Source organism: Bos indicus x Bos taurus, chromosome 17 (assembly GCF_003369695.1).
Source record: "Bos indicus x Bos taurus breed Angus x Brahman F1 hybrid chromosome 17, Bos_hybrid_MaternalHap_v2.0, whole genome shotgun sequence".
NCBI lineage: Eukaryota > Metazoa > Chordata > Mammalia > Artiodactyla > Bovidae > Bos > Bos indicus x Bos taurus.
In genome coordinates this window covers 789532-812454 of record NC_040092.1, presented here as the reverse complement: position 1 = coordinate 812454, position 22923 = coordinate 789532, and the positions used below count along the sequence as shown (strand labels likewise).

Genomic DNA, 22923 nt, shown 5'->3' with positions numbered 1-22923 from the left:
AGGAGGAAGCAGCTGATTCTGCACCCCCCGGGGATTAGGGACGCTCCCCACCCCCCCGCCCCCCGCAGATCAAAGTCCTGGCTCTGGATTTTGAAGGAGGGGCACTGCAGGTAGAGGCGACAGCACGTGTGCCAAGGGTTTGAGACAGGAGGTGCGTCTTCAGAGGGCAAAGGCAGCTCGCGCTTGGCAGTTCCGCGGCGCTGACCACATTAGGGCCGAGGACTGGGTCTCGGGGCAACCTAAGCTTCCTGAATGCCCATTTCGCAGATGAAGCAGCTGAGGCTCTGCCTAGAGTAGGACCGAGAACCCAGAGCCTCCGCGCCACGCTGCCTCGCAACGAGAAGGAAGGCCAAGGGGAGCGGAGATGAAGAGGGCCGGGCCGGGGACCCAACAGGAATGGGACTGCCGCGGGGACCACGGGGGCCGCTGCGAGCCCGGAACCCTTCCGTTCGGGATTCCGGGCGCGGCGGACAATCGCGAAGGAGCCACGCGCACAGGGCATGCCGGGAGCCGCGCCGGGGACATGCGGGCCGGGCGGGGCAGCTGCCGGGTCCACGCACTCTGGAGCGGGGGCTGAGTGGGTACGGCGCGCCGCGGAAAACATTTCTGGGGAGACCACCATGAGCTCGCCCCGCAGGCCAGCAGGTAGAGTCCATCCGAGACTCGCCCAAGAGTGAGGACGGCGCCGGCCGGAAGTGCGCGGCTGAACCCGGAGGTGCGCGGCTGAACCCGGAGGTGCGCGGCGGAACTCGGAAGTGCTCGCCGGAACTCGGAAGTGCTCGCCGGAGGCCGGCGCAGTGCTCGCCGGGAAATGTAGTTCCGCGGGGGCGGCTCGGGGCGGCGGCCGCGCGTCCCGCAGCCCCCGGGTCCCATCGGCCGAGGACTCGGCATGGCGGGGCCGGGCGGCTCGGGCGGCCCGATCGGGGCCGGGGCGCTGGCCGGCGGCGCGCGGTCCAAGGTGGCCCCGAGCGTGGACTTTGACCACAGCTGCTCGGACAGCGTCGAGTACCTGACGCTCAATTTCGGGCCCTTTGAGACCGTGCATCGTTGGCGACGCCTCCCGCCCTGCGACGAGTTCGTGGGGGCCCGGTACGGCGGGGCGGGGGGTCCCGGGGACGGGGGTGTCCGAGCGGGTCTCTGGCGCGGCACAGGGGCGAGGCCGGGTTGCGCTGTCCCGGGGCCCGACGCGGTAGTATTTGGGGGGCTGGGGGGTTGGTGATCAGGCTTAGGGGAAGGGGCTTCTGGGGGGATCCCCGAGCACAGTGCCCGGGGCTGCGGACTACGGTCACGTTGTGTTTGTGGGCGTGGAGCTGGAGCCCCGGGGCTCCGCAGTGGGGTGGGAGAGTCAGGGGTCTCCACGCTCGGAGCCCTTTGGGGGTGCTGCTGGAGCTTGGGAGTCTCCACCGATCTTGGGGAGGAGGGTTGTTATCCGACTTAGGTGGCAGCCCCCCGTGCCGAGTCTGGCTGGCGGGTGCCCCCCAGGAGGGTCCTGGCCTGACGGCCGCCTGCCCCCTCTCTCCAGGCGCAGCAAGCACACGGTGGTAGCCTATAAAGATGCCATCTATGTGTTTGGTGGAGACAACGGGTGAGTCTGGGTTTCAAGGGAGGAGTGGGGTGGTGGGGACTTGGTCTCTGCAGCTCCACTGACACTCTTCCAGGTGTTAGCTAAGCCCTGGGCCCGGGCTGCCGAATCCGTGAGGCTCCCTCAGCTGTGGGGAGCACACACTCAGGTCAGGGAACCGGCTCTGTCTTTCCGCATGAGTGGACTCAGCCTTGAAGGAGACACGTCTGCCCTGGCCGGTGCCTCGGCCAGGCGCTCCTCCTTCCCCGTGCCTCACGTGGGCGGCTGACAGGGTTGGGAGGACGCAGATTTCCTGCCTTCCCGCATCTCTCACTTGCTCAAGGGTTTCCCTACGTTTCGCTGCACGTGCCTGGCAAACAGCCTTTCCCGGTGGCCCATCTCCACCCCACGACAGTTCCTGGTTCAGTGGTGGCTGGTTCCTTCCGTGAAGCAGCTGCAGCTGCCAAGGTGGCCCTTGGTCTTTGCGGCCGCGTCCTGCTGCTGGCCTGGTTCCTCCAGGAGCTGCATCTCCCCGGAGGCACCGAGCTGTCTTAGCAAGGGCGGGGCCCCACCAAGCGCAGCACAGCAGGCCGGAAGGCTTATTGTGCACCAGGAGAGGGCTGTGAAGTTTGCTCAGCCTCCCTGGAGAGAAGTGAGCCAGGCCAACGAGGAAGAGTCTGGAGCAGAGGGATCAGTGTGGCAGAACTGTGCTGCCTGGAGTCTGCTGGGCTTCCCTGCCGCGTCCACCCCAGATGTACACAGGAGAGGCCAGGGATGGCCCCTCGGGGCTCTGGAGGGCTGGGAGCCAGCTGAGTGTGAGGCTGAAGTTGGGTTCCTGGACACACGGGGCTCGGTTGAGGTCAGCTTGGTGGCTTTGAGAAGGTGGCTTCAACCCTCCACTGCCCCCGGATCTCCTCTGTCGAAGGCGGTGAGCCTCCGCCTTGCTTTTGAAAGGTGCTCCTGAGGGTCAGTGAGCCCCGGGCTGTCAGGGCCCAGGACACAGGTGTCCCTGTGGGGCAGGGGAGCTGTGGGCACAGACCGATCCTGCCCTTGAGCTGTCCGCCCCTCTCCGCCACAGACCGGCCTGTAGCTCAGGCAGGCCTGGCCTCTGACGGGCTGCGGCCGCGGTCCCACAGGATCCCTCCGTGGGGCCTGCACACTGGGGAGAAGGGTCTCCTAGGCATGACCCCTGGCTTCCAGCCTCTCTGCCCATGTGCAGCCATCTGGAGCACGTTCCTTCTCGGCTCATAACCCCGCATGGCCCCCTCTCTTTGGGGCAAGGCGCACGCCTTCCTGGCAGTGTGTGAGACCCGGCACACCTGTGCCCACAGCTCCCCTGCTCTTGCCTGTGCGGCACTGGACACTCTGCCTCGCTGTGTCTTGATGGCACGTGAGGACCCTCCCACTGCCTCCCTGCTTCCCACCCTCCCTCCCCTTCCTCTAAATCTCCTGGGATTGAGGCCTCCCCCACCACCCCTCAGACCAACTGGACTAGCTGGTGGCCTCCCCTCCACTTCTGCGCCTCTTACGGGCTCCACTGGTCCTCAGAGCACCCAGATGTTTGCCATCTGTCTCCTCGGCCAAGGCTGGAGCTCTGGCCCAGGGCTGACGATTCAATACATGTGTGTCATTTCCGGGAATGAACTGAGGAAGAGGCATCCATCCCCAGGGGTTTACTGCAGCCTGAAGGAGACCTCCTGAGCCAGAAAAGGCCTAGTGGCCAGCGCAGGGCTGGGGGTGATGAGTCCCCCGCCCTGTGCCCGGGACACAGCCTTTGGGTGACAGCTGTGTAGCCGGAAGCAGAAACATTTTCTCTGCAACGAGACACTAAGAGAAGGATTTGTCTCGTTCGAGTTGTAACTTTGTAAACAGGCAAAGGTGGCTCCTCCAGCTCAGAGGGGTGTGCAGGGTGAGGGCGGGGCCCCGGTCTGCTCTGCTTCTCCGCCCGTGGGGCGTGGCCTCAGGCCCTGTGGTCGCCCAGGCTGCTTCTTGGAGAGGGAGCGGGGGCACAGGCCCGGCCCACGGGCAGGGGCGCTGGGCCCTTCTTGGGTGGAACCCCTTCTTGCTCTCACTATGAGGGCTGGGGGGTAACGTGGGGCGTTGTTAGGTGGCCTGTGGATCTGCTTTGTGCTTTATTGTATCTTGAATGTGGTTATTACCTTGGCTCTGCGATAAAGAGGCGACAGGAAGAGAGAGAAGGCAAGAGGCCTCCCTGACCCTCTGCGGCCTGGGAGCGGGAGTGGGGTGGCTGGGGAGGCACAAGGTGCCTGGAACCAGGCAGGCTGGCCCCGCCTCCATGGCGGCCCTGGGTCCCGCATCCACGGGGAGCTCCCTTTGGGGTCCCGTCTCTGGGCCCTTGAGCATCAGCTGGTCGCCCTGGCCGAGCCTCTCAATCAGCTGCCCCACCCCTGGCTCAGTGTCCATCCCCCGGTCCCCGCTGTCTTTCAGGAAGACGATGCTCAACGACCTCCTGCGTTTCGACGTGAAGGACTGCTCCTGGTGCAGGTGGGCGCCCCGGCCAGACACGGAGCACCCCTGTCCGGGTCCCGTGCAGGCAGAGCTAGAGATGCTTCGAGCAGTTGATGACCGCACCCGGCCCTCTCTTAGTGACCCCTGGCGGCCTTCTCTCTTCTTTCTACTTCCTGACTTTCTTTTCTGGGCTATGGCTGAGATTGGTTTTTCCGAATCCTGTGATTTTAAGGGATCTGTTTGACCCAGTTGTGGGTCCTTAGACTCTGCTTCAGGAGAGCTGTTCCACCACCAGGTCCATCTCCCAGGCCAGGGGCTGCTGTGGGAGCCGACTGGGGGGCCGTGAGCTGACGGGTCTTTCCAGGATGGTCTCCGCCACTACAGGGGCCGACCAGCAGCTGCCCCCCACCCTCCCTTCCCCCGGGCCCATCCCATTCCAGGAGGCCCTGCACGGGCAGTGGGCAGCCTGCAGGTCCTGGGTCCTTCACCTGCTGTGTGGTCTTGGGCAAGACACCTGCCCTCTCTGAGCTCTGGATGTTTGTCCCCTTCTGCTCCAGTCCAGCCCCGGTGGGGGCAGCTCCCATCTGAGGGGAGGAAAAGGTCCCGGGGCTAGGAAGTGTTGGGCTTCCTCCCGAGCTGTGCCCGCTGCCAGCCTCTGCAGCAGCTCTGGGCCCTGCCTTCCGCGGGGGCAGGGGTGTCTCACCACCCCCACCTTTGACAGAGGAGGATGTCTGGGCCCGGGAGTTGCAGCGGCACCCTGCCCAGACCCCCGGGTGGCGCTGGGGTCACTTCAGTTTGTGTGATGTTTCTCTCACGCTTGATTGTAACCTGTGTCCAAGAGTTATGGATGAACTGGAAAATCACTCTCAAGACTTTGAATTCATGGTTAAAAATTGCTTCGGTTAAAAGTCTGAAAAGGAGCAGCCCCAGGAAAGCAATATAAATGGGTATATAATTCCGTGAATAAGTCCCATGGACACCTGCAGCCTGGGGCCACAGCAGGGGATGGTTCCAGAGTGGCCAGGATGCCAACTCGTGATCCCACTCTGCTCAGTCCAGTCTGACTCTTGGCAGTGCCATAGGCTGCATGCCAGGCTTCCCTGTCCTCAACTGTCTCCTGATGCGGTTTTGTGCTACATCACTTCAGTCGTGTCCGACTCTCTGTGACCCCGTGAACTGTAGCAGCCAGGCTCCTCTGTCCATGGGATTCTCCAGGCAAGAAGACTGGAGTGGGTTGCCATCTCCTCCTACAGGGCATCTTCCCGACCCCAGGATCGAACCTGGGTTTCCTGCAGCTGGCTCCTGGGCCGCATTGCAGGCGGATACTTTACCGCTGAGCCACCAAGGAAGCCCACTGTCTCTTGGAGTTTGCTCAGATTCGTGTTCACTGAGTTGGGCATAGAGAAGTTACAGAAAATTCCCAGAGGCGTAATTGTGGGGAAGGCGGGGAGGTGCACACCCCGGCTGTGGACGGCGGTCTCTGGCAGAGGGGCTACATGTTAGGTCTAGTGCTTGCTTGTTTTTTCCTTAGTTGGCATTTTTTAAGGCTTCTATCGGAAGAAGGTAGAGGGCAGTTTGGGGGTGATGGGGCTGCCCGCGCTGACAGCTGATGCCCCTTCCCCCACCCAGGGCCTTCACCACTGGGACCCCTCCGGCCCCCCGCTACCACCACTCTGCCGTGGTCTACGGGAGCAGCATGTTCGTCTTCGGTGAGAGGCGCCTCCCATCGAGCCTCGGCCCCGGGCTGTGCTGGGCCAGCCTCTCTGTGCCCCGTCCTCCAGCGCATGTGCTGGGTCGGGGGCCTCTCGGGGGCCCCTCCCCCGACCGTCCTGATCTCCAGGGGGGCACCGTCTGCCTCTGTGGCCCGGCTGCTGTCCCCAGAGCCTTGAGCAGGAGCTGATGGGCTGCAGGGATCCTGGGGGACACGCTGACCGAGGGCAGATCCCGCCCCCGCCCCCTGGGTTTGCAGATTAAACTGACACCTTGGCCTTTGAGGGCTCCTTGCTCTCTTTACAGGGGGCTACACTGGCGACATTTACTCCAACTCAAACCTGAAGAACAAAAACGACCTCTTTGAATACAAGTTTGCAACTGGCCAGTGGACAGAGTGGAAAATTGAAGGACGGTGAGACTGCTGAGACCTTGGGGTTGTACGGGCTGCCATGCTGGGTCTTGGGGGGTGGCCGGCCTGGACTGGCCTCTGTGGGGTTACAGATGAAGGGGCCTTCCATGACGGCCCAGGGGTTAAGACTCCGCCTTCCAAGGCAGGGGGTGTGGGTTCGAACCCTGGTCAGGGAGCTACGATCCCACTTGCCTCGGCCAAAGGACGGAAGCACAAAACAGAAGCAGTGTTATGATAAATCCAGCGAAGACTTTAAAAGCTAGATGAGGAGCCCGCAGCCTGAGAGAGGGCACACAGCGGCCCGAGCTGGGAGTCCGTGTCAGCTGCCAGCCGGCCCCGTTTATGCGTCCCTGGCTCTTAGCTCCCGTAGATCCCTCCAGAGGGTAGAGGACCCAGTGTTCTGCGGATGGCGCTTCTCTGACCCTGCTTCACAGGCACCCCCTCGATACCAGGCGGGGGCTTGGAGGGGGCTCTGTGCCCTTGGACGTGTGACTCCTCGTCCAGTGCCCTGGCCTCGCGGGCTCAGACTCTGCCAGTCCCTTATTCCCAGCAGCCCGGGTCAGCGGGTGTGGGCATGGCCGCCCCAGGGCGGTGGGGCTCACAGGGCTGGGACCCGGGCTGTGTGGGGCTGTGCAGCTCAGCTCTGCCCAGGGTGCCCCCAGCCCTGCCCTCCACTCGCCCCAGGCTGCCAGTCGCCCGCTCGGCCCACGGTGCCACGGTGTATAGCGACAAGCTGTGGATCTTCGCGGGCTATGACGGCAACGCCAGGTAGGCCGCGGCCCGGAGACGCACCGGGGGACAGAGCGGCCCTCCTGCCCCGGGGAGGGGGTGGGAGCTGGGTTTCTCAGGAGGGTGGGTGTGTGGATGGGGCTTGGGGAAAGCTGCTGAGTGGAGGCCCCCCACCAGACCCCCACCAGGGACAGGTGCCAGCTCCCCTGAAACTCCTGGGATGACTGAAGGCGTGGTGGGCCCCCCACGTCTGGGCTGCTGGTCAAGCATGTTCAGGACCGTAGCTGGTGTCCTCGGAGCTCAGAGCGGGGGAAGCAGGCGCCTTCCTGTTGTGGAGCGTTGACATTGCTGTGTTCTGACTGCAAAAACACCAAGGACCCCAGCCAGTTCCAGAAGCCCCGAGTGCCACAGGCTTCATGGTGGCCCCAGGAGTGTTGGGGCAGCCCCCAGCCAAAGCCCCCACCCCGAGACCACTCTGTAGTCCCCGGTCAGATTCCCTCCTGGGCCTTCTGTCCCAGCCAGGCCCAGGCCCACCCTGACCACCAGCCCAGCTGCGGGGTCCCGCCCCCTCTGTCCTGATGCAGGTTGAACGACATGTGGACCATCGGCCTCCAGGACCGGGAGCTCACGTGCTGGGAGGAGGTGAGGGGCGTGGGGCGGGAGGCGGCCACGCCGAGCCTGCGGCTTCCGAAGCTGGGGACAGTGCATCCTTCCTTGGGCACAATGGGGGCGACCGCTGCTGGGGTCCGGGGTGGTCTGTCCGCCCGCTGCCCTGCTGCCCCTGTCGTGAGGGCTTCACCCCAACTGTTGACCCTGGGCCCGTTCACGTGGGGGCTTTAAGCTGTTGCTCAGATGTGGACTGTGACTCCTCGGGGTGAGCGTAGCCGCAGCTCAGTGGCCCGGGCCGGGTGCAGGGCTGAGCGGCCTCCGCACCATGCAGGTGGCCCAGAGCGGCGAGATCCCGCCCTCCTGCTGCAACTTCCCCGCAGCCGTGTGCAGGGACAGGATGTTCGTCTTCTCGGGCCAGAGTGGGGCCAAGATAACCAACAACCTCTTCCAGTTCGAGTTCAAGGACCAGACGTGAGTGCCCTGTGGGTGGAGCCCCCGTCAGCGCTCCACACCTGCGCCAGGGGCTGCCCTGTGGGCCGCACACGCAGCCGGCCACCTTGGCGCAGGCCCCTGCGCAGCCTGGATGGGCTCCTCTGGGTCCCAGCGTGAGGACAGCTGCCCCTAGCCCTCCCCTGCTGCCTGCTCTATGGGGGATTGAGGCTGAGGCGGACCCCGCGGTGGTCCCGAGGGGCCAGACGGGGCTGGCGCCAGGGTGGACTGGGGCGGGGGCTCAGAGCCCAGGCGGAGCCGCCGCTCCATGGGTGGTCACACGCCCCGCAGGTGGACACGCATCCCCACCGAGCACCTGCTCCGGGGCTCCCCGCCGCCCCCGCAGCGGCGCTACGGACACACCATGGTGGCCTTTGACCGCCACCTCTATGTGTTCGGGGGCGCTGCTGACAACACCCTCCCCAACGAGCTGCACTGCTACGACGTGGACTTCCAGACCTGGGAGGTCATCCAGCCCAGCTCGGATAGCGAGGTGAGCGCGGCTGGCCCACCGGAGGCTGAGGCCAAAGCCGGGAGCTCCAGGCGGCCAGCAGGAGCGAGGCTGGGATGCCCAGGGCCCTCGGCCCCAGACACCGCCGGCCCAGCCCTCTGCCCTCCACTGAGCACCTGCGGGTAACACGTGGCAGCGCTGTGCATGCGCCGTGCCGAGCACGTTCCCGGGATGTGCGCATGAACGAGGCCTGGATCCCGTCTCCGCCATGCCGGGGGAGCCCCCAGTTTTCCGGCCCCTCCTACACCCACGCTGTGGCCCCAGCACCCAGCACCCAGCATCTGCATGCTGGGTGAGGCCAGCAGCGGCCTTCCGCCGCCGGCCCAGCCCTTGCTGAGGGCCTCTGCTCGCACCTATCACCCCCAGGTAGGCGGGGCCGAGATGCCAGAGCGAGCGTCTGCTTCCGAGGAGGTGCCCGCTCCTGGCTCCGAGGAGCGGGCCGGCTGCAAGAAGTCCCGGGACGTGTTCGGCCTGGACTTCGGCAGCACCACCTCCAGGCAGCCCTCTCTGCCTGCCTCAGAGGTGAGGCCCGGCACCCTCGTGGTTCCCCCACCCCCCACTCACGCCCTGGAGCCGGTGGTGTGGTCAGGAGGCAGAGGCTCGGGGGTCACCCAGCAAGTGAGGGGAGGCCCGGAGCCCACGCCCCCTGGCCGGGCCGCAGGAGTGCAGCACGTGGCGCCTGGCGCCGCCTCGCGGGGCACAAGGCCTACCCTTCCCTTCTGCGCACACAGGCCCCACCTCCCCCCACACGTGGTTTTTCTGGGGAGGGGGGCGTCTGGTCTCCTGTCCTGTGATCCCCTGCTCTTCCAGGCCACAGGTGCCGTCCTCGTTTACAGCCTGGCCGGCGCGGGGCCTCAGGCAGCCCCGCCACCGGACACCTCCCGGCCTTCCCCTCCCTTACGCTGACTGACCCCTCTCCACGCAGCTGCCCAGCGGAAGACTCTTCCACGCGGCCGCCGTCATCTCAGACGCCATGTACATCTTCGGGGGCACAGTGGACAACAACATCCGAAGCGGGGAGATGTACAGGTTCCAGGTGGGTGGCCTGCCGCGGAGAGCCCCGACGCCGAGGCCGGGGTGGGGGCGGGCGCTCGTGGGCCGGGACGGCGGGCTGCGCCGCGCCGGCCAGCAGCGGGGTCTCTGCTCGCAGTTCTCCTGCTACCCCAAGTGCACGCTGCACGAAGACTACGGGCGGCTGTGGGAGAGCCGCCAGTTCTGCGACGTGGAGTTCGTGCTGGGCGAGGTGGGTGCCCCCACCCTGCCCGTGCCCGCCAGCGGCCCCTGCCCCGGGCCCTCGCCCCCCACCGAGCCCTGCCTCTCCCCGCAGAAGGAGGAGCGCGTGCAGGGCCACGTGGCCATCGTCACGGCGCGCAGCCGCTGGCTCCGCAGGAAGATCGCGCAGGCGCGGGTGAGGCCGCGCGCGCCCCGCGGCACCCCTGCCCCGGCCCGCCTGCCGCTTCCGTGGCGCCCTGAGCCCTCTTCCTCTGCCTACAGAAACTGGAGGAGGAGGCGGCCCCGGCGCCCAGGGAGGGCCCCGCGGCTGCTGCAGGAGCGGCCCGGCCGGCCCTGCTGCGCGTGGCCATCCGCGAAGCGGAGGCGCGGCCGTTCGAGGTTCTCATGCAGTTCCTCTACACCGACAAGATCCAGTACCCGCGGAAAGGTCGGCGCGCCGCGGCGGGGGGGCCCGGTGGGCGGGCCCCGGTGGGCAGGCGGGGCGGCCGCTGGCTCCCAGGCCCAGTTCCCCCGCGCGGCCCAAGGCTCACGGGGGCTCTGGGGGCGCAGGTCACGTGGAGGACGTGCTGCTCATCATGGACGTGTACAAGCTCGCGCTGGGCTTCCAGCTCTGCCGCCTAGAGCAGCTGTGTCGCCAGTACATCGAGGCCTCGGTGGACCTGCAGAACGTGCTGGTCGTGTGCGAGAGCGCCGCCCGGCTGCAGCTGGGCCAGCTCAAGGTACCGCCAGGGTCCCCCGACGGCCCCCGCCCCCGCCCCTCCCGCTGCGGCCCGGCCGGGGGTCCTGACCGGGGCCCACCGCCTGTGTGCAGGAGCACTGCCTGAACTTCGTGGTGAAGGAGTCGCACTTCAACCAGGTGATCATGATGAAGGAATTCGAGCGCCTCTCCTCCCCTCTGATCGTGGAGATTGTGCGGCGGAAGCAGCAGCCGCCGCCCCGCGCCCCCTCCGACCAGCCTGTGGACATCGGTAGGGAGCCCGCCTCTTCTGAGGGCAGAGGGCACCTTGGGCACAGGGTCCAACCGCGGGCGACTCATGCTCAGGCAAGGCGGAGCCCCGCCAGGTGGGCTGGGCGCCAGGGCTGCACCTCCGGGGGCGTTCCCGGGGACACATGGGCCCTTGCTGGCAGCTGCTGCCCTGACCGGGGCGCCAGGCCTGGGGTCTATCTTTAGTGGGTCAGCTTTTCTTCCAGGTGCGCCCAGGTCTGGGGCCTGATGAGGGGTGGGCGCGGCCCTCAGATGCTCGGTGCCTCCTTCTCCTGTCCCCACCGAGCCGGGAAGGGACCTTAGGCTCCAGGTGACACAGCACAGGGGCGGGGCGGGCTCCGGGGGCCAAGTCAGAGAGGAGGCCGGGCTGCGGGTGGGGGTGGAGCCCCAAGGGCCAAAGCAGGGGGAGGGGCTTGTTGGGGGGAGCAAGGCCACGTGCCAGATGCCCAGGGGGCGGGTATCAAGCCCTAAGTCAGGAGCAGCCCTCTAACAGGCTCCCTCTACGCCCCCAGGCACGTCTCTGATCCAGGACATGAAGGCATACTTGGAGGGCGCGGGCGCGGAGTTCTGCGACATCACCCTCCTGCTGGACGGGCACCCGCGGCCAGCCCACAAGGCCATCCTGGCCGCCCGCTCCAGGTGGGTGGGGTGTGGCGCGTGGGCTCGGGTCGGGCGCTGGCTGCCTTGCTGAGGCTGCCTGCCGCCCGCAGCTACTTCGAGGCCATGTTCCGGTCCTTCATGCCCGAGGACGGCCAGGTGAACATCTCCATTGGGGAGATGGTGCCCAGCAGGCAGGCCTTCGAGTCCATGCTGCGCTACATCTACTATGGCGAGGTCAACATGCCGCCCGAGGACTCCCTGCATCCTAGCCTCAGGGCTTCCGGCCACGCCCGGCAGCCTTGGACCCCGCCAGCCAGGGGCTGGGCGGTTTCCCAAGGATTCTTGGTGGCCCCGTCTCCCCTGAGCTCTCTGGAGCAGTCGGTCCAGCTCAGAGGGGTCTGCAGCCAGGAGGGATGGGGGGCTTCGAGGACACGTGGCTCCCAGCCATGTCTGCTCCGTGCTGGTCGGTGCAGGGGAGGGCGAGGATGGGTCTGCAGGTGCGTGGGGGACTTTCCTTGGGAGAGGAGCCTCGGGTGTTCTTTGGATCCTGAATTGGGCCCCGGACCCCCAAGTGGTTCAGAGCCCAGGCAGAGGGCAGGTCTGCCCTGCCTGGATGGGAGCCCCGCGTCCTGGTGGTGGGCAGGCCCCTCCTGCGCTGAGGCGGGGCAGCCCAGGCTCAGGGTGGAGGGGAGGCAGGCTCGCTTGGCCGGCGGCTCCTTAACCAGCCCCCAGCTACCTGTTCTCGGCGCCCTACTACTACGGCTTCTACAACAACCGGCTGCAGGCCTACTGCAAGCAGAACCTGGAGATGAACGTGACGGTGCAGAACGTGCTACAGGTGTGGCCCTGGCCCTCCGCGTCCGGGCGGGGGCGGGGCGGGCGGCCGGGGCAGCGCCTCAGGGAGCCCGCTGTTGCAGATCCTGGAGGCGGCGGACAAGACGCAGGCCCTGGACATGAAGCGGCACTGCCTGCACATCATCGTGCACCAGTTCACCAAGGTCAGGGCTCCGCCCTGCCTGCAGGGCGCACTCCCGTCGGTAGCCAGGCCTGGGTGGGGTGCAGGGGGCTGGAGGCTGGCCCCCTGAAGCAGTGGGCACTTGGGGTAACCAGACGGAGAGGTCCACCCGCTGGCCGCTCCCCGCCCCCCAGAAGACCGCGGTTGCCTGGCCCGGGGCAGAAGGGAGAACCTGGTTCTATCCTCTGGCCTCTGGTTGCCTCCGCAGGTTTCCAAGCTGCCCACGCTGCGCTCGCTGAGCCAGCAGCTGCTGCTGGACATCATCGATTCGCTGGCCTCCCACATCTCAGACAAGCAGTGTGCAGAGCTGGGGGCCGACATATGAGGGCCCAAATGATGCTGCCCTGCCCGCTGCAGACCGTGCCGGTCACACTTGGGCCTGCAGCTTAGGGGTCCAGTGTCCAGAGCCTCCCGAAGGGAGCTGAGTGGACACGGGGGTGTCCCAAACCCCCCATCTCATTGCTGAGGATACACGTCCCCCAGGAAACGGACAGTGAAGCAGGTCTCTGGCTTGCAGCCTCTCCCAGGGTGGGATGCCAGGCCTCAATGGTGAGGACTCCACAGGAGGAAGGGCCTGGCCAGGGCCCAGAGGGGCAAGGAGCCTGTCAGGGAACTGGCTTTGGGTCCCCTACCGTCTTGCAGGGACCCAGCATGGCTTGTGCCTCCTGCCAAGCCATGGGTCACGTTGCCAAGACGCCTTGATGTGGGCCGTACAGCAACCCCCAACCCTCATCAAGGTCGGTGTAAGGGTCCTGTCCTGCCACCCAGAGCTTGGGCAGGTGGAGTCCAACTCCGGATGAATTGTGAGGCGGGAAGGGCTCTGAGCTCAGCTCCCAGCCGGAGGGGTCAGCATCTCCGGACAGCCAGGCCCCCCGGCGCAGGTGCACGTCGGGGCCCTGGGTGTCCCGGAAGTCAGAGACGTGCCAGGTCCCCGCTTGTCCCCCTATTTATTGTCAATAGGCTTGCCTCCATTAAAGCCACAGCAACGCTACCTGCACCCACAGCTCGTCGCACAGTCCTCCCAAGGCCAGGCTAGGCCAGGCGGCCCGAGGGCTCAGGACACACCAGCCTTGCGTGGCTCTCTGTTCACTCACCACCCCACGGAGGGCTGCGGGGAGGAATGAAGGCCGGCCTCGGGCCTCTCCCGGTCCCTTGCTGGCTGCCTGACTCTTGGGCTGCCTGGAGGCTCCTGCCTGGGAAGGGCCGGGCCGCCCCATCCTCTGTCCTGCGGCCATCCCAGTGGGTGAGGCACCACTCTGCCTCCCTTGTGGGAACAACAGCTCTTGTGCTCAGGCTGCCAGGAAGCCACTTGTGGGGGAAACTGTCTTCTGAGCCTTAAAGCTTGTTTCCTGCCTCGGGTTGTGCCCCCAGGATAAACACAGGGCCTGCCACACCTCCGGCCTGACTGACAAGCCCTGGGTGTGGTGGGTGGGTGGACAGCCTTAGTCTAGGGGTGTCACCTGGAGACAGCAAGTTCAGCAATGGCCTGAGAGAGGTGGACCTCGCCGGCCTGGGGGCTTGGGAATCACCGTGACTGCAGGGCCGAGCCCTCTGGGGGCTACAGCCAGTCAGGGGAGATGGACATGGTACCCAGGGGGCGGGGCCCCAGCCCTCAGCTGAGCCAGAGAGCAGGGCTTTCTGGGATCCCCTTTATTGTGGCGGACACAGCTAGGGGCAGCTCCCTCTCCAGGTGGATCCGCAGGCCAAGTGCTGCTGGACGGGCCCCTCAGGCCATGCTGCTGCTCAGCTGCATGGCAAAGTCCTGCACATGCTCCTTCAGGGTCTGCCGGGCGTCGGCCTGGGCCCGCTTCTCCCGCGCCCGCTCCTGCTGCAGCTTGGTCAGCCGCAGCCGCAGCCGCTGCTCCCGCCGCTTGCAGGCCTGTAGCTGGCGCTGGGCCTTGTCCAGGGCGTCGAGGGCGGCCTCGGCCCGCCGCTTCCAGAGCAGGGCGCTGCCCACCTGGTAGCTGTGCTCGTTCTGGATGTAGGCGCCGGCGGGCGGCGGGAGGCGCAGCATGTAGGCCGAGGGCGAGACAGGCCTCGGCTCCAAGGGGGATGGCTGGCGCTCCGGGGAGGGCTGGGCGCTGCAGCCCGCTTCATCTGCCTGGGCGCCCAGGGGCCCCAGGAGGTCGGAGAAGGGGCTGCTGAGGCCAGGCTCCAGCCTCCCGGCTGGGGAGGCAGACAAAGCAGCAGGTGCCGAGGCCTCTTCCACAGGAAAGCAGGTGAGGTCGGCAGGTGGAGGCGGGGAAAACGGAGTGGTGGGCCCTCGGCCCTCAGAGCAGCTGGGAAGAGACAGACAGACTGACACGCCGGGCCAGGCGCAGGGTGCCCTGACCCACTTCACAGCTCCCCTAACCCCCATCCCTGAAGCCACTCCACAGGCTCCCAGCCCCGCCCAGGAAGGCTGCTGGCCAGCACCCTGAAGGCTGGGCCCTCGGGGCTATACGCAGTGGGACAGCACGTACCGCTTCCTGCATCGCCGCAGCCGGCTGACGTCTGGGGGGCCGGGCGGGTAACCGTGCCCCTTGGTCCTGGTCCGGCGCAACTTCGAGAAAGACTCAAATATGGTGGGAACCGCTCCCTCCTTCAGCCTGTGATAGCCACTGCAGGGAAAGTGGTCTGGGTGAGACGGAGCACAGCCCTGCCACACTGCAAGTCGCAGAGCAGGCTGCCACCCTGGCTCCGTGGGAAGTGGGAGGCATCGTGCCGACAATGAGTTCTGGGAATTTCCCAAGTTAAGGGCCCCACCAGCACCGGAGAAGCAGACAGAAGGACGGATTTCTTCCGCGCCTTTGCTGGGAGGGCTGGGGTTGCAGGGAGCGCGCTCCGGCCGTGGCCAGTGCGGCAGGAGTGGGGCTACAGTCTCGCTGCTCAGGTCCGTCTGGAGCGGAAGGTGAGGTTACGAGGTAGGAAGCACCAGGGCTGCTACTCCGGGGCCCTCCCCACCGGCCACCCACCCCGTGTCCACGCCCTCCCGACCGCCGGCTGTCATGAGGCTCACCTTATTCCCACCAGCTCAAAGCAGTTCTCCTCGAAGTGCTTGGAGCAGAAGTAGATGTACTCGGACGCCGGGTCCCACAGGCCCTGCCCGCTGGGGTCCAGGCGCTGGCAGTTGGCCAGCCACAAACCCCGCCTCGGGTTGTCCTTCTTGGGAAGCCTGAGGAGCCGAAGGCCCGTGAGCGCGATGGGAAGGCGCGGCCCGGCTCATACCGCCCGCGGACCTCCGGCGAACCCTTCCCGCGCGCAGACCAGGGAGCCGAGGCCCCCGGAGAGGTAGAGGTCCGCCGGGCACCATCGCGCAGCGCAAACGCCGCCTGCGGCTGAGGCTGCGGGCCGCCCCCGCCCGCTCCGGGCCCCCCCGAGCCCCGCCCCCGGTGCGAAAGCGCGTGCGCGGCGGCGGGACGGGCGCATGCGCAAGGGGCTGTCCGCGAGCCGGCGCGCTGACCTGTGGAAGGAGATGCCGCGGTTGCGCGTCTCGCGCGTGTCCCGTGTGCAGCAGCCGGCGGCGGAGCAGTGACGCGGCATCTGGGGCAGAGGCGGGAGCTCGGTCTCGGCGGCGGCCGGGGTCCAGGCCGCCACCCCGCTCCGGCGGCCCCGGCCTGGCGAGTCTCGCCCGCGCGACCTCGCCGAGTCCAGCCCCAGCCCGCTCTTCCGACTCCTGTCTGCGGCACTCACGGTCTCGCCATTGCGGCGCCGCCGAGGTCTCGCGAGGTTTGCTAGCCGCGGAAGTCGGTACCATAGAGACGCGGAAGCGCTCGTTGCTCGCTGAGGGGCGGGTCCCGGAAGCGGCGGGAAGGAGCCGCGGGCCTCGACCAGGCCGCCGGGATCGGGGTGGTGTCGTCAGAGCCGGCACGCACGCGTCCCCCGAGAGAGGGGTTTGCCCTGGGCCAGGGGAGACTAGCGCCGCTCCTCCGGGGCGCACGATGCGGGCCCCGATCCGAAGACCCGCTCGGGTCCGCTTGCTGCCCCGAGGAGCTCGCTGACCCGGCGTGTGTAGGAGGACCGCGCGTCCCCGTACCGCCCCCGCCCCTTCCCGGGTTAACGCGCCAGATGAGGCAGGCAGACAGACGTGCGGCCTTGCCGCAACACTGCCGTCGGGGAGGAAGACGGCTCTCCCCTAAGCTCACTTGGAAAGGCAGGTATCTGGCCGGGGATTGGGCCCAAAGCAATACACACAGATGATGCTCAACACAAAAACTTTAATAGGGAAGCACGTCTGTGACGGCCGTCGGGGGGCCGGGTGCGGGGCTGCGGCCGCGCCCCTTCAGTACTCCTCCCCTTCCTCGGCCTCCGCCTCCACCGAGTCCACGCCCACTTCCTCGTAATCCTTCTCCAGCGCCGCCAGGTCTTCCCGGGCCTCCGAGAACTCGCCCTCCTCCATGCCCTCCCCCACGTACCAGTGCACGAAGGCGCGCTTGGCGTACATGAGGTCGAACTTGTGGTCCAGGCGGGCCCAGGCCTCGGCGATGGCCGTGGTGTTGCTCAGCATGCACACGGCCCGCTGCACCTTGGCCAGGTCTCCCCCCGGGACCACCGTGGGGGGCTGGTAGTTGATGCCCACCTGCCGGAGAAGGACAACATGGTCAAGTGGGGAGTGTGGCCTCGGAAACGGAAGCTTGTTTTTAAAAATGGGGGCCGTGGACCCACTTTACATGATGCCCTGTACGAACGGGTACCGTATTTTTCGGCAGTATCTGCCACAGTTTAATACCCTACACTTTCACTTGCTTTTCAGTCTTCTGCATGACTAAATTATCTTGCCACATACACGCTTTTATAATGAGAAAACCTAATACAAACATGGAAAAAGATTCCACGAAAATGGTGCACCCCTGAGCAAACGGTTGTTAACATATGAAGTCACACTCAGACTGACAAGTGAGGATTCAACACCGTCAGGGGTGAACTTTCTTTCGTGGGGACAGCAGTGTGACCTCCTGTACCTCCCCAGACTGGCCTCTCCTCTGGCTCAGACTCAGCCAGGACGGGAAGCCTGGGCACAGTGCCAGGCACCCCACAGAGTGCTGCCCAGCTGAGAATGCCTTGGGTGGCAGCCTTGCCTTCTAAAGGTCAAAGTAAGGGCACTGAAAGGAAACTTCCTCAAACCAAGAAGAATGGAAGAAGAAAAGACCTCCCTGGTGGTCCAGATGCTGCGGTTTACTGCAGGGGGCCAAGGGCTGATATCTGGCCCAGGGACTAAGATCCCCCCTGCCGGGTGACATGGCGGGGGAAAAAAAAAAAAGCTTTCAACCCCAACCTATAACCTAACCTCAGAGACCTGCAAACATCTATGGAAGGTGTAACTTCGTGGATATTTCCAGATTGGTGAAACCCGTCACATACACTTTATCCCTGAGAGTCACTTTACATGTGTGAGTTGTACACCCTCAGATGGTCCGCGTCAAGGTGTCTTGAAGTGGGGCTCACAGAGGCCAGGTGGGTGCAACAACGTGGGTGTGGTCAGAGGCAAGCTCTGACATTTAAAATGGGAAAACGAAGACCCACACATCGCTGCTACTTGTCCTCGTTTTCAATCTACAAAGGCCCTGGAGATGGCAACTCCCAGACACTGAAGGGACCCCTCAGGGCTCAGACGCGGGATCCAGCACTTTATCTAACCCAGATCGCTTGGGAAAAAGGACTCAACGAGGAAGAGGGCGCAGGGTTAACAAGCCCAGGCGTGGCCAGGCGCTTAGCCTGGTGATCAGGGGTCTAAAGTGGGACATTCTGGGACTTGGCTTCAAATTCAGGATGCTCTTCTCTGGGCAGACGTTTCACTGTGACACTAAGCACAGTTGGAAGAGCCACTGAATTAGTGTGGTTTTGTATGGGAGGCGGCACTCCAAGTCTGGCTTGGAGAAACAGCAGTGAGCCACCCTTGGCCCCACAGAAAATACTGCACAATGAATGGAAGATCCTCTGTACAGAAACAAACGCTGCCTAAGATTCAGTGACAGCTCGTCACTGAAGTAATGCGGAATCGAAACCCATTGTTTCTATCACAGATGATCCCCCAGACTCTGACCAGGTTCTTGGGCAAGCAGCGGGGAAAAGTGAGGACAGGCAGGCCTGCGGTCAGGGTCTCTGAAAGCTCCCTCCTCCTGTCGCTGCCCCTGAGGCCGTTAGGTTCTAAAAGCTGTCTCAGCCTCTGTCTCTGAAGTGTAAGATGTTAGTAATGTTAGCCCATGAGCATTATGGATTGGTTGTGAGAAGTAAAGGTACATCAAGTATGGGTCGGGATCGAGGCGTCCAGCACACTGATTACTAACCTTGCTGTCCCTACAGCCCAGCTGCCCTGGAACAGGGGACCCTCCGCGCGGGTCAGCACCCTGCCCCGGGGCCGGCCACGGGCAGAAAGCTGCGCACACGCCCCCGCCCAGCCTACCTTGAACCCGGTCGGGCACCAGTCCACAAACTGGATGGTGCGCTTGGTCTTGATGGTGGCGATGGCCGCGTTGACGTCTTTGGGGACCACGTCCCCCCGGTACAGCATGCAGCAGGCCATGTACTTGCCGTGGCGAGGGTCACACTTGACCATCTGGTTGGCCGGCTCGAAGCAGGCGTTGGTGATCTCGGCCACGGACAGCTGCTCGTGGTAGGCCTTCTCGGCCGAGATGACCGGGGCGTACGTGGCCAGGGGGAAGTGGATGCGGGGGTAGGGTACCAGGTTGGTCTGGAACTCGGTCAGGTCCACGTTGAGGGCGCCGTCGAAGCGCAGGGAGGCCGTGATGGAGGACACGATCTGCCCGATGAGCCGGTTGAGGTTGGTGTACGTGGGCCGCTCGATGTCCAGGTTGCGCCGGCAGATGTCGTAGATGGCCTCGTTGTCCACCATGAAGGCGCAGTCCGAGTGCTCCAGGGTCGTGTGCGTGGTCAGGATGGAGTTGTAGGGCTCCACCACGGCCGTGGAGACCTGGGGCGCCGGGTAGATGGCGAACTCCAGCTTGGACTTCTTGCCGTAGTCCACCGAGAGCCGCTCCATGAGCAGCGACGCGAAGCCCGAGCCGGTGCCGCCCCCGAAGCTGTGGAAGATGAGGAAGCCCTGCAGCCCCGTGCACAGGTCCGCCTGCGGGAGGGAGAGGCGTGAGCCGGGCCGCACGCGCCGCCGAGAGCCGGGCCTGCCCTCCCTGCCGGGAGCCCCCGGGCCCCCGCACCAGTTTGCGGATGCGGTCCAGGACCAGGTCGACGATCTCCTTGCCGATGGTGTAGTGGCCACGGGCATAGTTGTTGGCCGCGTCTTCCTTCCCGGTGATCAGCTGCTCCGGGTGGAAGAGCTGCCTGTAGGTCCCCGTGCGCACCTCGTCTGCGGGGGGACAGCGGCCGGGCTTGGAGGACGCCGGTCCCGCCCCCGTGGCCGGCTCCGGGACCCGCCCGTCTGCAGGCCCGCACCGTTCCTCCCCGGCCTGCGGTCAGGTCTCCCGGGAGAGTCTCCAAGACAGATACGCCCCACCTGCCATTTTCGGCTCCGGGGGCCCATCGACCCAGAAGAAGTCTCAGCGTGGTGGGTTCCCAAAGGACGGGAGTGCCCTGGCGGCTCTGTGGGCACCTCTCGCCCACACCCGCCGCTCCACCCCAGGCATCACTGGGACGGTCCTGCCACTCTGGACGGATGCCAGCCTGACTGCCCCGGGCACCCCCTGTGGCCTGGGTCTCCCGGGCTCCGGGGTGCCTGTCTGTTATCTCCTGGGTGGCCCCTCTCCTCGGAAACTACCTCGGGCTTCTGACCGGGAGGCACCCGGCGAAGGTTCTGGGCTTCCCTTGCCAAGTGGGAGGGGACCTACCGACCACGGTGGGCTCCAGGTCCACGAACACGGCCCTGGGCACGTGCTTGCCGGCCCCCGTCTCGCTGAAGAACGTGTTGAAGGAGTCATCCCCGCCGCCGATGGTCTTGTCGCTGGGCATCTGGCCGTCGGGCTGAATGCCATGCTCCAGGCAGTACAGCTCCCAGCAGGCGTTGCCGATCTGGACGCCCGCCTGCCCCACGTGGATGGAGATGCACTCGCGCTGGAAGCAGAGCAACGAGTGAGGCCTGGCGACACGGCCGTGGTCTCTGCGCGGCACGCAGATCTAACTCAATGTCTGTATGTGCCTCAGAGCGTCTCAGGCTTCTCAAGCCTTGTTTTCAAGGAGCCTTATGTGACCCTTTAAACCCTGTGAAACCTGGCTTGCTCCAAAGCACCTGAGCTGACAGCGCCAGAATTAGCCAAAAGCCTGCGTGTTTGCTACCGTAGGTAAATCAGTTACATTAAAACTTGCAAGCCATATAATGTCAATGACAAACTCCATGTTACAGCTAGTCACAGTACTTCTCTGAAGAGTATAGCAATTTTGATCGTGTCCTGACCAAAGGATAAGCTGTAATGGAGCCGGGAAAGGCAAAGTGGATAGGACCTAAGTCACCTGCCCCTCTAGGTCTACCCTCTGCTCTCTGTCCAGCTGTGTTCCAGGCTGACTTGTACCCCCTAGCTTCTGGTTGCGTTAGCCCGTGTCAGTCAGCAAGAGATGGAGGTTAGAGGAAGGTGTGGCCAGGCTGTCTTGGGTTCCTTTTCAAGGGCACAGACTGTGGGCAATCAGCGGTCGTCAGAAACCCACCCGCTCGGCTCTTTGTAAGCGCTGCCTCTGCTCACTCCTTGAAGCCTAGGATTAATGGCTCCCAGAATGGCACACGCTGGGACACTGCGCTGTCCTCTGGTGGTTTCCTTAAACCCTGCCCCCTTCTTTATAAGTACTATCTTCTAACAGATTGCACTCACAGTACCTATTAAGTATTTTGAATGTACCCTCTATTTCCTGCTGGGAATGTAACTCTACATTCCCTAACCGTCTGGCTGATTTTAGACACATCATCTGAACAAATACATAGAGGAGATCAAGTGAGATCTGAGGAGTGCCACTCACCCTAAATTCTAACTTACAGTCCTAGGAGCTTGGTCCTGTTTCTATCACACAAGCACCATATGTCAGAGATTAACGTGAGTCAGCAGTCCCTGCACCTCAGTCCAGAGCGAAGCACTGGGCTCAGGAAAGACCTCCTCCAGTGACACAGCACTCACTCCTCCAGAAGAGACTCTTAACAGCGCCCTGGGAAGGCCTTTGAAATCCACCCAGCCACACGGTCTTCAAACGCACAGCGTTCGCTTTGAATCCAGAATGGCTGTATTTCACAGTACGCCTATGTCACTCTCGTCTGCTCAGCCCCAGTGTGTTCAGGGTCAGCTGTGTGACCCAATGTCTTCATTTACAAAGTGCGGCTGGGGAGCTCCGTGGTCAGTAGAGGCCATGTCCACCTGACTGACTGACAATGAAAGGAATCGCTCGGGGAAATCATTCCTCACTGTCCTCAGAAAGGCAAGCGCACCGCCGTCCTCGCCTGGATCACTGAAGTTTGGTTAATGATATTCCTGTCCCTGGCTCTATTTCCTCTCTCAAAGCTCCCGCAGACCAAATCCTGCGCCCCCGGTTCTCGGTAGATGACCTCCTTCCCGAGCAGGCCCCCCTCAACCTCTGGAGCCCGGCGCTGCCCACTGTCCGCGCCCCGCGAGCTGGACCTGGGACTGCCTGCCTCCTCTAAGCCCTGGGGCCACAAGCCAAGGCGCGCTGGCCGCCGAGGCCCTCGGACGTCGATACTCTCGGGAACTACGGCTCTGCTTTCGCAGTTTCTCTTTCTCAGCCTCTGTTCGGGTCGCCGCGTGATTCACACCAGAAGCCCAAACGGGGCTTGTCCAGCGTTCTCGGTCTGCGCCCCCCTACCAGGAACACGGCCCCCAGGCCTACTGGCCCGCCCGCCCTCCCGCTCCCCCGCTCCGTCCATCCGTACCATGATGAGCTCAGCCGCCGCCGCCGCCGCCGGTACACAAACCCCAACCGCTCTTGCAGACGCCGCCGCTCAACTGCCGACGCCAAGCCTCGAGCTCCTTGGACTAACCCCGCCCACGTCGTCGTGGACCCCACGCCGCCACCGCCGCCGCCGATGCCCATTGGTCCAGAGCGCTGCGGGGCGGGGCGGAGTCTAGAATCCCGCTTCTGATTGACTCACACAGGACTCCCGACTTGTGGTGCGTTCTGATTGGACAAGGGTTTGGCGGGAAGGCTGCGCGCGGGAGGCGGAGCGCGCCCGGTCTCCTTATTCGGTTTCCTCAAACTGCTCCCCGCCCTGCCGCGCCCTGCCCGCACCCTGCAGCAGGCCTGCTCTGGGCTACTCCACCTCACCCCGCAGGTTCTCCGCCCGGGGCCTCCTTGTTAATTGGGGAGGGCGCTGGGCCTTCGTGTAATGACTGGCTTGGTTATTTGCAGGCCCTACAGGGAAGCGGGGGACCGTCCTTTGGCGCTCGGCCCAGCCCCGCGCTCCGACTGTGAGATCCTCTCACCGCCCTGTAGGGCGGAGGGTTGCCGAAGGAGTGCTGCCCAGCATGGGAGCAGGGAGAGCAGGCTCCTGGGGCTCCTCAGGGGCCCTCATCCCGCGGGCCTGGCTCCTGTTACCCTCCGTCGCCTCCTGGCCCCGAGCACCGCCTCGGGTCAGGACGTCGTCGTGGGTGTGGGGGGGCCCTCCTTCCTCAGGCGCCGAGAATGCAGCAGACTCGAAGCCTGTGCTGCCGGCCTAGTC

At 64.9% G+C, this 22923-nt stretch overlaps 3 protein-coding genes across 5 annotated transcripts; 1 reads left to right on the top strand and 2 right to left on the bottom strand.

Moving 5' to 3' along the window:
* The first annotated feature begins 122 nt into the window (after positions 1–122).
* Positions 123–13314, top strand: LZTR1 (leucine zipper like transcription regulator 1). 3 transcript variants are annotated; one of them, XM_027566066.1, is made up of 21 exons: positions 123–715; positions 1523–1585; positions 4010–4066; positions 5660–5739; positions 6047–6155; positions 6789–6920; positions 7466–7523; positions 7822–7961; positions 8271–8472; positions 8857–9012; positions 9416–9526; positions 9641–9733; positions 9818–9898; positions 9985–10150; positions 10273–10442; positions 10535–10691; positions 11221–11347; positions 11419–11568; positions 12041–12146; positions 12226–12306; positions 12532–13314. In XM_027566066.1, exons 3-21 carry the CDS (start codon positions 4017–4019, stop codon positions 12646–12648), a joined length of 2286 nt encoding a protein of 761 aa, XP_027421867.1. In that variant the 5' UTR covers positions 123–715; positions 1523–1585; positions 4010–4016; the 3' UTR covers positions 12649–13314. The 3 variants fall into 3 exon arrangements, with proteins under 3 accessions (XP_027421867.1, XP_027421866.1, XP_027421865.1); XM_027566065.1 differs by lacking the exon at positions 123–715 and adding an exon at positions 812–1089 and having other exon boundaries at positions 6837–6920; XM_027566064.1 differs by lacking the exon at positions 123–715 and adding an exon at positions 860–1089.
* Positions 13315–13958: 644 nt separating this feature from the next.
* On the bottom strand, positions 13959–16497 carry THAP7 (THAP domain containing 7). Its single transcript, XM_027566089.1, has 4 exons — positions 15766–16497; positions 15322–15477; positions 14786–14923; positions 13959–14602 (listed from the first exon to the last, which is right to left on the bottom strand). The coding sequence occupies exons 1-4, from the start codon at positions 15843–15845 to the stop codon at positions 14050–14052; spliced, it is 927 nt and encodes a 308-aa protein (XP_027421890.1). The 5' UTR covers positions 15846–16497; the 3' UTR covers positions 13959–14049.
* A 2-nt stretch (positions 16498–16499) lies between these two features.
* LOC113907218 (tubulin alpha-3 chain) lies at positions 16500–22245 on the bottom strand. The gene is made up of 5 exons (XM_027566085.1): positions 22138–22245; positions 20102–20324; positions 19475–19623; positions 18706–19386; positions 16500–16881 (listed from the first exon to the last, which is right to left on the bottom strand). The coding sequence occupies exons 1-5, from the start codon at positions 22138–22140 to the stop codon at positions 16585–16587; spliced, it is 1353 nt and encodes a 450-aa protein (XP_027421886.1). The 5' UTR covers positions 22141–22245; the 3' UTR covers positions 16500–16584.
* Between the last annotated feature and the right edge of the window lie 678 nt (positions 22246–22923).